General features: G+C 29.5%; 5 protein-coding genes across 8 annotated transcripts; 3 read left to right on the top strand and 2 right to left on the bottom strand.

The window, feature by feature from the left end:
• Positions 1–451: 451 nt before the first annotated feature.
• Positions 452–3296, top strand: robl (dynein light chain roadblock). Of its 2 annotated transcripts, XM_012286635.2 has the most exons (4): positions 452–691; positions 759–837; positions 901–1136; positions 2157–3296. In XM_012286635.2, the coding sequence occupies exons 1-3, from the start codon at positions 689–691 to the stop codon at positions 1110–1112; spliced, it is 294 nt and encodes a 97-aa protein (XP_012142025.1). In that variant the 5' UTR covers positions 452–688; the 3' UTR covers positions 1113–1136; positions 2157–3296. The 2 variants fall into 2 exon arrangements, with proteins under 2 accessions (XP_012142025.1, XP_012142024.1); XM_012286634.2 differs by lacking the exon at positions 2157–3296 and having other exon boundaries at positions 454–691; positions 901–1960.
• On the bottom strand, positions 1547–4125 carry LOC100876653 (XK-related protein 6). Of its 2 annotated transcripts, XM_076533306.1 has the most exons (5): positions 3713–4125; positions 3326–3631; positions 2913–3234; positions 2684–2839; positions 1547–2627 (listed from the first exon to the last, which is right to left on the bottom strand). In XM_076533306.1, the coding sequence occupies exons 2-5, from the start codon at positions 3629–3631 to the stop codon at positions 2149–2151; spliced, it is 1263 nt and encodes a 420-aa protein (XP_076389421.1). In that variant the 5' UTR covers positions 3713–4125; the 3' UTR covers positions 1547–2148. The 2 variants fall into 2 exon arrangements, with proteins under 2 accessions (XP_076389421.1, XP_003703915.1); XM_003703867.3 differs by having other exon boundaries at positions 3326–4125.
• Positions 4126–4168: 43 nt separating this feature from the next.
• Positions 4169–4933, top strand: LOC105662626 (transmembrane protein 138). Its single transcript, XM_012286633.2, has 4 exons — positions 4169–4302; positions 4371–4443; positions 4545–4719; positions 4796–4933. Exons 1-4 carry the CDS (start codon positions 4169–4171, stop codon positions 4900–4902), a joined length of 489 nt encoding a protein of 162 aa, XP_012142023.1. The 3' UTR covers positions 4903–4933.
• On the bottom strand, positions 4542–9157 carry LOC100877657 (E3 SUMO-protein ligase ZBED1). 2 transcript variants are annotated; one of them, XM_012286637.2, is made up of 6 exons: positions 8812–9157; positions 7502–8733; positions 7000–7415; positions 6760–6914; positions 6368–6673; positions 4542–6287 (listed from the first exon to the last, which is right to left on the bottom strand). In XM_012286637.2, exons 2-6 carry the CDS (start codon positions 8714–8716, stop codon positions 6229–6231), a joined length of 2151 nt encoding a protein of 716 aa, XP_012142027.1. In that variant the 5' UTR covers positions 8717–8733; positions 8812–9157; the 3' UTR covers positions 4542–6228. The 2 variants fall into 2 exon arrangements, with proteins under 2 accessions (XP_012142027.1, XP_012142026.1); XM_012286636.2 differs by having other exon boundaries at positions 7502–9157.
• Positions 9158–9324: 167 nt separating this feature from the next.
• Positions 9325–12174, top strand: PIG-B (phosphatidylinositol glycan anchor biosynthesis class B). Its single transcript, XM_012286639.2, has one exon. It carries the CDS (start codon positions 9477–9479, stop codon positions 10941–10943), a length of 1467 nt encoding a protein of 488 aa, XP_012142029.1. The 5' UTR covers positions 9325–9476; the 3' UTR covers positions 10944–12174.
• The last annotated feature ends 2141 nt before the right edge of the window (positions 12175–14315 follow it).

Below are 14315 nucleotides of genomic sequence, written 5' to 3'. Positions count from 1 at the left end.
GAGTGCAATAGAATGACTACGTTGATGCAAAGCTCATGGGTGCATTTGCAATTTTCATTATCTTCGTGAAATGTATAAAATTTATGCAAAAATAAAATAGTTTTACTTTCTTATCGTTTTCACAATGTTAGGAATAAAAGAAATATACAAAATATTATATTTCTAAAATATGAGAACACCAATTATGTATTGAAATAATATCTTATTAATAATAATCTTATATCAAACATTGTACTAGTAAAGAATTTGTTTTTGAAGAAGTTGCATTATAAAATCAACAACAAATTTTTATAGTGCAACTTATTATAATCATCATTACCGACTGCGCTTAATGTCATTACAGGACAACCATAAGCAATGTATAAGATAAGACATGCTAGTTTTTACAAAATTTGATCCTCACAATTTGAAATACCGATTGTGTCAAACAAATCAGAAAAATGTACTATGACTGCAGTCTATATTATGTGTCGTTTATGGTTTGGCGTATCTAGGCGATGTTAACCCCAAAATATTGATATCTATTTTTGCTCTCTTTAATTTAGTATTAATACAAACTACATAAACGACCAATAGCTGGCTAGATCAAACTGGCTTTTCTAAATGTTCATTTCGCTATAAATTCTAACTACTGATTTTATAATCAATATTACACTTAATAATCAATATAAGATAGCAAATTTGGAAAATGGTAAGCTTATGACAAGTTATAAATTTGTTTTGTAAATTGCATTAAACATTTTGGGTTCATTTTTAAGGCGCAAGAAGTAGAGGAAACTATGAAACGTATTCAATCACATAAAGGAGTAGTTGGAACAATTGTAGTTAATGCAGAAGGTCTGTTATGTTTTGGTTTATAACATTTTATGTTACTAGACAACTTAACAAAATTTTATTTAGGTATTCCAATAAAATCTACATTGGACAATACTACAACTGTTCAGTATGCAGGATTGATAAGCCAATTATCAGATAAAGCAAGATCTGTAGTACGTGATTTAGACCCAACGAATGATCTTACTTTCTTACGTATTCGTAGTAAGAAACATGAAATTATGGTTGCTCCAGATAAAGAATTTATACTTATAGTGATACAAAATCCAGTTGACTGATGTCTAAAGGAGAAAATAATACATGTACGAATATATGGTTTATAAATTATTGATATATTATTTCACGTGGCATATTCTATTACAATGCTAACTACACAATGCAAATGTCATATAAAATCAATGTTGATTTCTACTTCTAAAACAACATTAGAGAATATGCTTTATAATTATTATCACATAAAAGAGTTCATACATATTGTGCTGCATAGTAAAATGGCTTCAAATATTATTGAACAATTACTAAAACTGAAAATTTTAATTATTTAACAAATTTCTTTTAACAAATTTTTATTTATTGTAATTATCACAGTTATAGTATTTACGGGTTGTGTAATTATTGTTTCATATTGTTATTTTTTAATAAATTTTCATTAAAACAGTACATAACAGATTCAACTTGTATCCTATAAAGTTCAAAAGAATAATACCTCATGTTATGGAAATGATGCATTTTATTTAATGTATAAGTATGTAAAGTACATTAAATTTAAAAAAGCTATAAATATATAAATTTGTAATAGTTGGCTTTATCTAAGTATATTAACGAATGTTACAATTTTCATTTTATCTTTAGATCATTTTTACACATTTATAGTACTTTAATATTCATATAAAAATATGTATAAAAATTTTACAATACAATTATTTAAAAAATACGGTAAAAGACGCATTATATACGCTATTATTACATTATCTAGTCACCTGACTTTTTCAGTCTTAAAGGTACTGTCATTGGCAAGCTTATGATAATAATTAATATATTTTTTTAAGTATATAATGATCACTTCGTTTGTTGATTGTATACATGTATAACCATGTAATTTACAAATAAAGTGTTTTGAGTTGAATTGGATGGCAGTTATTTTAAACTGTTACTAATATATACATGAGCAACATGTACTTAGTAAAATGAATAATATAAATAAACATTACTTAATTACGAATGCTACATAAATATTTGTACAAATTGTATGGAATAAATATATAAGTCAAATAAATTTTGTTAAATACTAGACGTACTAATCTTTAATGAAAATTATGTAGTTGGAGAATTTTGATGTTTCAAAGAAGGATGAAAAACACTGTAATAAACAATCATGGCTGTTATACCCAACAAATAGGGTATAATACACAGAATAATTAGTACATGGAAGTACCAGGCATTTTTAACTTCATCTGATGATGTATATATCCAGAATACAGTTGCAGTTATATTTTCAAGGAAACAGACTATATAAAAGAATACATGTTTGAGAAATGTACTACCATCCACAGCATTTAAATATATAAATATGTGAACTACACCAATAACTAAAGAAAAGAAAAAGGAATTGATACGTTCTTTAATTTTCGGAGTATAATGTGGAGCATGATTATAATTTCTACAGAATTCTAGTATGCCATGAGAATCAATAAGGATCCATGTAGTCATACCTATCCAGTGACAAAGACTACCAATGGCAGTATATATTGGCCATATACTTGCAATAACACTTAAAGACAATATTCTTGAAACTGAAAAATTATTTAATTTAAACTTTAATTCTTTCAAATGATCAGAGTTTACATACCTGTTGTGCAAAAATGCCATAAAAATTGTAAAACTGTTCCTGTAATACCAATATTTAACTTATCTTGTTGAATCAATCTAATGCTACGATGGTAACTAGCCATTGCCCATCCCATACTTCCAAGTGAACTTAGGATGCTGGCTACTTGATGAATAACTATAATGAATACACATATAAGTTTCATTCTGATACTTGTAATGTCATAATAGTTGCATAGAAATATATATACACTCAAAATTGATATTGCTGTGATAATTCTTCAGTAATATAGTTAGTTGTAAAATTTGTTGAGGAGCTGCTTCAAGAAAACATTCAAATACTCTCAACAATGCAACATCTTGATCTTCTTTAAGCATTTTGAGATAATATTTCTTTTGAGCATTTCGATTTTCTTGTTTCTTAAACTGATATGCTTTGATAGCATATTTTAAAGTTTTGTAGTAACGCAGCACCGGTGCTAATTGAAATGCTATAATTATAATACAATATAATTTTTTTGATAACATTGTATGTACACACTTAAACTCCGATTGATGCGCCTCTGTACTTCTCTGCAAAAAAAATTGTTTTTAGAAAAATAGAAATAAAACAATGCACTGAATTTTGTATTTAATTTTACTGATGTTCAACATAATTTTTTACCTCATCATCTTGTCGTTGCATTCTTCTGCTGATTATGACATTTATGAATGAAGGTAGAAAAATAAAAACAGTTGTCCATACAAAATATGTTATTTTGTTAGCTAATAAATATCTGACAGCAAGATTTATGTCAATTGCCATGTCTACAACATGCATGACAATTGAAGATACCAGAAAAAAAATATCCAAATATGTTATAGTCGGATTTTTTAAAGGAATATCTACATCATCAGTATCTAATTCTAGTACAGGAAAAATACCAATTATTTGGCGTGTATGTAGACGTTTATTGTTTGCAATCTCCATCTTAAATCATTACAATCAGTCGTCAATTCAAAATCATTGCACATTTGTTGCATTCATTTCTCATTATATAGTAAACCTAACCTTGAGACAAGGAATGTTTCTGATCTTATATTCACCACAAAAATTGTACCATATTTGATATTCCTTTACTTTTTATAATTAAATTTTACTTAAAAAATAAGTATACAATTAAATTAATGTATATATACAATTCAACACATTTTTAAACAAATGTAATTTATTTTTAACAACTGATAAATTACTAATACAGCTGTACTTTGAGTTACTGTATAAAAAAATAATAGTATCATTCAAGTTAATATTTTGTAAAAAATTGAATAAATTTCTAAAATTCATTGTATATACGTCGTGCTGCGTGATGAAGATGTCTTAATTAGTCTTCCTATACATACACCCCTATGTTCGGTATAGTAACCAATAGCAACCCTTAGAATACAAAGATAATATCGTAGTACGGAATTGTAGTTTTATAAATAAAACTTTATTAACGTTAAATAAACATTTCATCCGTGATAAATGAATACATTAAATACGAAAAAATATTCAATAACTATCATAGTGCAGTATATAATATTACTATTTGATATTCTAGTTAATTCGTTTGCTAATTTCTCACAACAAAATCCAATTAATTTATTAATTCTTTACATGTACGTTATCCTTCAAAAAAGTATATTAATTGTTTCAATTTTATTTTGCTTTTTGTTTCCTATTTTAGGGTTCAAGATATTTGTCTCATTGCAACTCTAACAATTTTGTTAGTTAATTTCTTTTCAACCTACATTTTTCAGGTAACTAAAAAGTTTAAACATTGATTGTTAAATATTATAATATTTTTTAAAATAATGATTCATCTCATATCATTGATTAATTGTGTTTGTATGTTACACAGATAGGATTAATACAGTTATTGTACACAAAATTTCGTATAACATTAATATTATGTATTTTATACATGATATTAAGTATTAGTCTTCATATATGGGACATTAAAGTACATTGGTCATCACCTTTCAAATACCATTGGACAAAAGACTTCCATGTTCTTTATTCAGTGCACAAAGGAGGTATATTAAAAATAAAATATTATATACATATATGTATATATTTTAATACTTTTTTTAACATTCATGTATATTAAAGTTGCAGTTTTATATTACTATTTCTATAAAAGAGCATCCCTTAGAATCGCAGATCCTAGGTTCTATGAAAGTTCCACATGGATTCAAAATCAATTCAGTCTTTCATAGTTAATCTTTGAGATAAATAACAATTATTTTCAGAAATGTAAAATAAAGAAGATACATGCTTCTTATAGTTTTATGTAAATTTTGTTTACTTCGTTTGTAATGATGTTACAATTTTATTTAACATAAAAAATTGTAATGATGTAAATATGTACATTTCATACTCTATTCTTGATTTTTTAAAAATAACTACATTTTCATATGTACTAAGAATTTAGTATACAGTAAACTTTTTAATGTATTTCGGAAATAATTCATTTTATATACAGTATAAAAGTATTGTGAATTCTTTTTACAATTATATTTATAGCTTATGAAAATAAAATGTAAAATTCTGTACAATTGTTATAAATATACATGTGTGACTTACATTAAATACAAGACTATATTCAATCATTAAAGTATTAAATGAACAAGCAGCAAGTTTTATCTATAATGCAGATAGTATGTTCATGGTACACATTCTGTTGCATATGATATAAAATGTGCAGTTTTGTACTACTTTAAAATTTTTAAATACAAGTTAATATCACAAGAATACATTTTTTAATCTATTAATTTATTCATTGCTAAACGACTTACCATAAACGAGTGAAATTTATGATAACTAAGTCAATGCTTTAATGCACGAAGATGAAGTTTCTATACTGTTACAATGAATTATTTACTACATTATTATCACTTGTAGCAAATAATTTAACAGTACTCTTTTGCAAAAAAGGCAAGAGATCAAATAAAAAATCTTCTATTTAAATTATTTACAGTGCCTATGCAATATCTACTGTATTGAAATTTTATTTTCAATATTTTATAAAAAATATAATATGTAAAAGTTTTTATACATTTTAATACATCACATGTTTTGAAAATGCAAAACTATTTTTGTATCATCTTTAGAAGTGACATGTTTTTTCTATATATTTGTCATTATGATTTAGCCTTTTATATTTTTTCACAGTAGTTTTAACATTCAAAATATTTAGAAAGTAGTAACATTAATGTTTAAGCAAAATGAAAAAGACTTGATTACGTTACATAACTTATGTAAGATGATCTTAACTGTTTTAATGTGCTTCTACTTCTGATATAATCAAATATATTCTTCTTCTTAATAATGAACAAATGCATTCATATATTTTTCAAGTTCAATCTCTATTGTTAATTAGAAACTTCAGGTTATATATGACTTATATAAATTAATTGAGAAGTAAAATAAACATACAAATTAATAAGCGTATGTTCAATGCAGTAATTAAATTAAATAAAATCCAAATATTTTAATATTATGTTAAAAAAAAACTATTTCAAATCAATAACGGAATCGGCTTATTATCTCGTTGAAATGTAATAGGAGTTCCTTTTTTTAATTTGAAGAAATAAATCTTTTCCTAGAGAGTATTTTACATATTAAAAAAAATAATACCTTTAAATAATAGTAAAGTATAATATCTTCAAACAGTATGGTTACCATGAAGAAAAAGTAGTTTGTCTATCAAATGAGGTGGTAAAGCAGCTCGTCTTGTGTCGTATAAAACTTGTATTTCTGCTGGTATTCTTGAGGGTGGTGCACAACATGCTGGCACACAATTATATCTACAAGCCAGCTTGCCTAAGTTTGGACATTTTGCGGAAATTTTAGCCCACCATTGAAGAGGGCAATAATCTAGAGGTGCAGTAGATTCAGAATGATATTGTACAAGTTCAAGGTCAGCTTTTTCTTCTGCAGGCATTCCACTTTTCACTGAACATAAACCTCCTAGTAAAAGTTCCATGCCTACAAGTAATTGTAATATATTCTAATTTTATTAATAATTTGAAAGATAAAAATCTATTAAACTTATTATAACTTATAGTACTTACCTGATAAACGATTTTTTTTGTTTGGAGGTTCTTCTTCAACTTTAATATTTGAAGTATCACCAGATTCTTCTTGTATTAATTTTGTTAACATCTCCTTTATAGGAGCTGCAACCAAGTTTTTATCTTCTTCAGTGGCATATGGTAGTTGTTTAAATCTAATGTACAACATACAAAATTAATTATATCTATTTCTACTTATGATATAAGATATGTCTACAATTACTCATAATTTATAATTACCTTGGATCAAGTGTAGTTGCAATTTGAAGTAAGAGTGTAACATTGTAATCTGCATATCTATCACAAAGCATATCAGATAAAGATTCTTTAAATGATTTAGCTATATCACTATCAGTTTCTTTTACTTTCAGATGAGAAGACACAAGTTGCCAAAGTAATGGTTTCAGTAATGATATTAAAGGCATTTTTTCTTCACTGAGTGTCATAATTGTAACTTTGAAAGGTTCTAAAACATTCACTAGATCTTCCACAATTTTCCACTGTTCATTTGTTAGATCAACTACTTCTTGATCCACACCTTCCATGCTCTCCAAAATAGATGTCACAATATTATGACGCATAACTATTTGTTCAAGCATGTTATATGTTGATGTCCATACAGGTGGATAATCTATTAACATAGTGTTCTCTTCTAACTGCAATAAGATTAAATTATCTTTAAATAAATTCAATAAATCCATAATTCTTCAAGTAATATTTCATATTATGGTTTTCCAATTACCTCCAATAATTGTTCCTGCATAGCTAAAGCCGCAGATGCAGCTGGATGACTTATAATAGCTCCTATGACTGCTCTACATTTTGATAATATTGTAGCAACTTCTGGATTTTCAAAACAGGCTTGAGCACACACTTGCAAAGTATATAATAAACAAGGAACTAATGTTAATCCTCTGCTGGTTAAAGCAGCTAATAATTCTGGTCTAGATGTAGCTACCACTACTGCAGTTATTTTCTCTATTTTTAAATCCCAATCAAGTAACAAAGAGTCTATCGTGTTACCCCACTGAGATTCATCCCAATCTAAAGGTGCATGAATTGTACTTAGTACTTTACATTCTAAAACTGGCTCACCAGAATTTTGATAATACACAGAAATAGTAACAAATCGTTCATCAGAATTTGATTTCCACTCTTCAACTGTTAAACCTACTTCACTATTAATACAAGATAAAGTTGTTGTCACTGATTCACGAAATGCATCATAAATCTTTGGTATTATTTCTTCTTCTAATTTATTTTTACTAGGAATTTCACAGGGTGAACGTAACGTTGCGACTAGTCTTTGAAAACCTCTACCTTCTACCACCTCTGGTAACTGTAGATCCATTATAATAAATTCTGCTATAGCATCTGATACAGTTTTCCCATCAATACTTGATTGATTTATAGGATTATCTTCTGGCATAAGAAAGGCCACATTTTGACTATTGTTTCCTAGATTAGAACCACTTTTAATCATAACTCGTAATGGTTGACCAATTGTAATGTCATCTTCAATATTAGATAAAGTTATGTTTGGATCAGTCACAAATTGAATATCTCCATCTATTTGAACAGTACCATCAGCATTAGTGGTATAAATATGCTGAGCAGAAGTTAATCCTGCCTTTAATAATTTTTTTTGAGCTCGTCGCTCCTTTGTTTCTTGTGAAAGTACCTGTCTACGAGGAGGATTGGTAGCTTCTAATTCTAAAAGTTCTTGAGCATGTTTATTTTGCAGATGCATACGTAAATTACTAGTATTACGATTATATGCAATTTGAGTTTTACACAATACACAAACGATTTTTACTTTAGTAAGAATATCACCATCTTCAGTAGCTGGAAATCCGAAGAACTTCCAATAAATACTTCTCATTGACATAGGTACTACTAATTTCTTATACGTATATGTATGTTTTTCTTCCATCATTTTAGCAAGTATCATTTGCATCTCACTTTTGGAGTCATCTGGCGTGACAGATTTTCCATTGTTAGGCAATATTATTGATTTAGTTTCCATAATTATTAATTAAAATACATAAATACCGGCTCGTCTTATCTTTCAAATTTTAAAATGTATATATGCATTGTATTTTTCATAGTTTTAATCATTTACAACACTTATTTTTCATCAAAATGGAGGATTTTCGTTGCATAATTTAAAATTCAACTGTCTTACAAGAATATATAATTCTTTTTATCAATCTGTCTCCTCCTACGATTATAATCGAATAACAAATTTACCGCGAAAATTCCGATATCTCAAAGTAGCGTTTGACGAATTATTTTACAGATATCGAACTTCAATTTCTCGTTTCGAAAAGAACGATGCACGATCGGTTATCGACTAGCTCTCGTAACGATGCTATCGACTTTCTTTTGTTCAAAGAAATATCGCTAGGACAACTCTCAACTAATCGATTTCGTAAAATGCTATAGTGTAGAGTATTCTGATTGGAGGATGTAAAGTAACTACAATATAATTTAAAACCGAGCCAACTTAAGGGTACAAAAGTTCCTATCAAGTTAGGAATAATTTTATATATTGGCAACAGATATCTATTCCTTATTCTAAATTTATTATATGTTGAACAAATTGACAAGTGTTGTATTGTTTAATAAAAAGCTTTATTTCTGACATACAGACAAGAATGTAGCAACATTTACTAAGAAATAACTAATAATTATTTACCAAATTACATTTCAGTCAAATGACAAAGAAAGCAAAAATATTATCTTATTTAATACTATGGAGGTTAACCTCTGTTTTTCTTATACAAACTGCCCATGTACCAGATGAATATTGGCAATCATTAGAAGTCGCTCATCATTTAGCATTTGGATACGGTTACCTGACATGGGAATGGAGCATGAAAATTCGCAGTTACATTTATCCATTTTTGATATCCATTATGTATCGAATACTAGCATTGGTATCTTTAGATGATGTAATAATTTTAACAACATTACCTCGAATATTTCAAGCACTTATGAGTGCATATGGAGAATACAAGTTTTATGAATGGACTAAGAACAAATGGGCATTGTATAGTTTATGTCTGAATTGGTACTGGTACTATTGTGCTACACGTACATTGATAAATACTATAGAAACATCATGTACCATGATAGCTTTGTCTATGTTTCCATGGCGTGATAGTAATATTACAACTATAAGATATTTTTGGATTATAGGGTTTTTATGTATGATTAGACCTACTGCTGTTATTATATGGTTACCCTTATGCTTTTATCATTTATGTACCAGTTTACAGAACAAGTTAATATTATTATCAAAGTATATTGTAATATCTTTTGTTTGTTGTATCAGTTCCATATTACTGGACTCTTACTGCTATGGCACATTAGTTATTTCTCCTTTGGAATTTTTTCGTGTAAATGTTTTATATAAGATTGGAGATATATATGGTACTCAACATTTATTATGGTATATTTTAAGTGGATTACCAGTGCTTTTAGGTGTACATTACGTTATTTTTTTATTAAGCATTTGGCAAGTACTGAAGCATTCCAATACCTTTCATCGTCAGTCACTTATGTTAATTGTCATATGTTGGACACTTGGCATTTACTCTTTGCTATCTCATAAGGAATTTAGATTTTTACTGCCACTTTTACCAATGTTTACATATATTTCTACTTCCAGTATACCTTCTTTAGCAATTAAGTCTACAAAAACAGTCAGAAAAGTATTTGTGGCATTACTCATAATTACCAATGTCCTACCTGGTATTTATTTTTCTATGGTACATCAACGTGGATCTTTAGATATAATGAATGTTCTTGGCAAACAGCTTAATTATACTGATAATACAACTAATGTATTATTTCTGACTCCTTGTCATGCTACTCCTTTGTACAGTCATTTACACGTAAATGTACCTATAAAAATATTAACATGTGAACCTAATTTTAATAGCAATGTAAATTATACAGAGGAAGCAGATGAGTTCTTTTCAAATCCAATGCACTGGCTAAATAATTATTACAATAGTGATGAAAACATCAAAATGCCTAGTCATATAATATTATTTGACAGTATTGTACCAAAAATCGAACAATTTTTGAAAAACTACGAACTTGTATCGCAAATATTTTATACGCATTTTCCTCAATCAAATTATAGCAAATATATTTATATGTATAAACGTAAATAAAACATATCAAATTAAATTTAATGATCTTATTAATATTGTCGAAGTCGCCATTATATTTTGCGAGGTCCAAAAATCGATATCATTAAACGTGGACTTGTTATATTGCCACACATTGAACTGCAACGTGTTTATAAATTAAATTTTTTCAAAATTAGAAACTGGTTTGCCCACTGTTGCTAGCGGTACTGATTAATAGTATCCTACTAAATTTTTCGAGTTATTTTTCACATCGTTTCTCCAATATACTTTAACGAAATACAGAACAAACAATTTAATGATGTACATATGTTATGGATAAAAGCTTATACCACACTCAGCGTAAAATTGTTGAATTGTCCATAAATTCTTTTATATTAAAATGAGATGTAAATAATAATAATTAATAACAAATTTCCAAATGAATATTTATTTTTCTTTCTGTATGTACATATGCATACACAAAATTTAAAGTCACCACCAAAGGGGCGGTCGTAATGATGAAGATAATTGAGCCACGCGGCGGGAGGAGCCGAAGTTCCCGACGGATGGTTTGTGGAGTGAAGGAGGTGGTGATCAATGGTGGTAGTGGTGATGGTGGTGGTAGAAGAAAAAACGTAGTAGGAGAAGAAACGGGCGAGCAAGTTTTTTGCGGAATCATTACGAAAATTTTGAATAATAATCATCAGATGAAGCGTAGATTGACTTTTCGACGATAGAAAATTAGTCCAGCTTCGAAGAACGAACGTGTACCGTTATCAAATAACTCTTGAATCTTGGCCACCACACAGACAAAGAGAGGAAAAGAAAGACGATGATGATTCTAACGGTACATTCTCGATGCTAGTTGTTTCTACCGAGTCGTGGTCGTTGATAACATCAGTTGCATTGTTGCATAGGCCGAATATTTGTGAGCACGTTTTTGAAATTACCGTAATTGCCAAGGTCAGAGCCGTCTTACGAAACCTGGGAAAAAAGTTGGACTTGGCACTTTATTGAGTTAATAAATTTTATCAAAATCTAATTCAATTCTAGCTCAACACTCAAAACCCGATTAACACAACTTGTTATAGTTTTTTGTCAGTAAAAAATTTCTGTGATATCCCTATTCTATTAATACTCTAAACTCTATATTTCCTAATTCTCAGATTAAGCTAGGTTTCCACGTCGCCAAAGATACAGCGTCCAAAGTCGATCAACACTTAAGTTTGTGAGCTATAACTGAATTCTAATATTGAACAAATAAAATAAAAACGTAATCACCAACAGAATATTTAATTTCCTTTAGAGTAATATTGTATTAGAATTGTTGATCTGCTTTAGCTGTCCATTGGAGCACATTGTCGATTTCCTTGAAATTAGTCGAAGGTTATAAGTCCACTCGTTGACGAAGCAAGCAGAAGCAGATACAGGTAGGAAGGAAGACACCGGGATCATCTGCAAGATGATAACAATTGTAAGACTAGGGAATATAGTGGTTGCAACCGTGGGTAAAGAAAGGCGGACGTGGTAAAGTAACGCAAAGTAAAGTAAGGAAAGGTAACTCGTGGCTGTAATCGAAGGTACAGTAAGATGGTGCAAGTGGGATGGAAGAAAATATAAAGAGGGGACTGACTACATGGAGTCAACGTTCCGAGCGGGTCAGCGACCAGCCTGTCTTCTTTTCTCTCTCTCTCTCTCTAGCCTTCTCGTGTCCTTTCCTTTATCATGATACCTGGTGAGGTGCCTTTTCGTATTAGTGGAACTTTATTTTGTACTTCGTCATTCGAAAGGGTTCTGTCGAGCAAGGGAAATCGGGTCACACGTTCCCCGAACGACTCAGCCTTGCACCGGCTACTATTTCCAAATATATCAGGAACGCTTGATCGCGGAAGAATCGTCGCGATTTGTAATGGTTTGAAAGTTATGTACAGATACATGTACGAAAGGCACGAATATAATTCTCGTCCGAGAGAAAGTTCTGCGCAACGGTGAATCCGCTCCCCTTCCTCCTATCGTAAAAGAGCATCTAAAACGAATTGTTCATCGTAAAGTACGATCGGCTATAGATTCAAAGTGTTTTCAGGACCCTCTTTCACGACAATTTATCGGCTAATTTCAGTAAACTTACGAGTTATTCTTCCTCTTGCATTCATAATGTATTCATATTATTTCGTTAATCTGGATCGAACCAAAAGCATTCTTTGTAGTATTACAGCTTTAGGAACTAGCCAGGGTCAACTTTAACTCCTTCGAAAAAGCAGGTGTTTAGCAGGTGTCCCTCGAGGAGCTTCGCCCTTCTGCGTCATCCTCTTCCGCCCTCGTTTGTTTCGTGAATGCACACTGTAAATAGATATTACGTTCGCTGTATTTACGCTAAACTAATATAGTATGACTTTGCAAACGGAAGTATATACTTTAATATATAAATAAATATCATGATGTACCAAATAGGATATCTTGTGCTCAAAAAAAATATTCGACTTCCGTTCCGAGGACGAACTATAAAGAAGCTATAAAATGCTTCCCATTGTGAATAAGTACTTTGGATCCACGTTTATTTTATAACAGTCACGATGCTCGTTTGTGTAAGATCAATACGACACAAAAGGTTCAGAGTCCGATCTCGTAAACCGGCTCTCCTTACATTGCCGATCGAGACTTTGTTCTTCGAGCCGAGAACTTTGCTCTTACACGATTCTCGTTGTCCATGTACGCACCTGTTCTGAGATTTTTATCCTTATCTTTATTTTTACGATATATACCATCAAATATTCATGCTAGATTTCATTCTTCATATCTTGCATAGTTTCTCATGGTAATAAATCTGTCACAACGTAATTATAATAAGTATACATGATACAGAACAAATTTTTGTAATTGTCTTAAAAAAAAAACTCAATGATTCTCTTTTCAGTAAAATGCTTATATTATAAAAAAATAATACAAATAAAATAAAGAAAAGACATTACAGTTGTCAACGTTGAAAAATTATGAAATAGTTATATTAGCTTATATTATAAAAAAATAATACAAATAAAATAAAGAAAAGATATTACACTTCTTAATGTTAAAAAAATTATGAAATAGTTTTACATCTCAAGCTAATTCAACGCAAGTTGTTTATCTAGTCATTTATATAATCAATTATTAGAGATAAATCTGCATTTCATGAAATATAAGAAATGGGATAAATTATTATATAATACTTGAGGACGACAGTGTACACGTATGAATAAATGTACGAATGTATAATAAATATACAAAATCGATATCCTTATAGCGTCTATTCTCGAACTTGGTCCATCATAGACCAGGCGACGATGCACTTGTCCTCCTCTAGTCGTCGTTACGCGCTGTCGAGCCCAACCAATCACAGTTGGTAAGCAACAGGTGACCAACCAATCCGGTCTCCCT

Source organism: Megachile rotundata, chromosome 7, assembly GCF_050947335.1.
Source record: "Megachile rotundata isolate GNS110a chromosome 7, iyMegRotu1, whole genome shotgun sequence".
Lineage (NCBI taxonomy): Eukaryota > Metazoa > Arthropoda > Insecta > Hymenoptera > Megachilidae > Megachile > Megachile rotundata.
This window is presented reverse-complemented; position numbering and strand designations above follow the sequence as displayed.

What these genes read in the sequence shown, in the direction of transcription:
- robl (XM_012286635.2), top strand. An exon ending in AATTGTAGTTAATGCAGAAG is followed by an intron (nt 838 to 900) that starts GTCTGTTATGTT and finishes AATTTTATTTAG; the next exon opens with GTATTCCAATAAAATCTACA.
- LOC100876653 (XM_003703867.3), bottom strand. Translation starts at nt 3,631, where the DNA reads ATGGAGATTGCAAACAATAAACGTCTACATACACGCCAAATAATTGGT. An exon ending in TGCAACGACAAGATGATGAG is followed by an intron (nt 3,235 to 3,325) that starts GTAAAAAATTAT and finishes TTTTTTTTGCAG; the next exon opens with AGAAGTACAGAGGCGCATCA. An exon ending in ATGGCATTTTTGCACAACAG is followed by an intron (nt 2,628 to 2,683) that starts GTATGTAAACTC and finishes ATAATTTTTCAG; the next exon opens with TTTCAAGAATATTGTCTTTA.
- LOC105662626 (XM_012286633.2), top strand. Translation starts at nt 4,169, where the DNA reads ATGAATACATTAAATACGAAAAAATATTCAATAACTATCATAGTGCAG. An exon ending in AATTTATTAATTCTTTACAT is followed by an intron (nt 4,303 to 4,370) that starts GTACGTTATCCT and finishes TTCCTATTTTAG; the next exon opens with GGTTCAAGATATTTGTCTCA. An exon ending in TTTCAACCTACATTTTTCAG is followed by an intron (nt 4,444 to 4,544) that starts GTAACTAAAAAG and finishes TATGTTACACAG; the next exon opens with ATAGGATTAATACAGTTATT.
- LOC100877657 (XM_012286636.2), bottom strand. Translation starts at nt 8,785, where the DNA reads ATGGAAACTAAATCAATAATATTGCCTAACAATGGAAAATCTGTCACG. An exon ending in GCAACTACACTTGATCCAAG is followed by an intron (nt 6,915 to 6,999) that starts GTAATTATAAAT and finishes GTTGTACATTAG; the next exon opens with ATTTAAACAACTACCATATG. An exon ending in CAAACTACTTTTTCTTCATG is followed by an intron (nt 6,288 to 6,367) that starts GTAACCATACTG and finishes AATACTCTCTAG; the next exon opens with GAAAAGATTTATTTCTTCAA.
- PIG-B (XM_012286639.2), top strand. Translation starts at nt 9,477, where the DNA reads ATGACAAAGAAAGCAAAAATATTATCTTATTTAATACTATGGAGGTTA.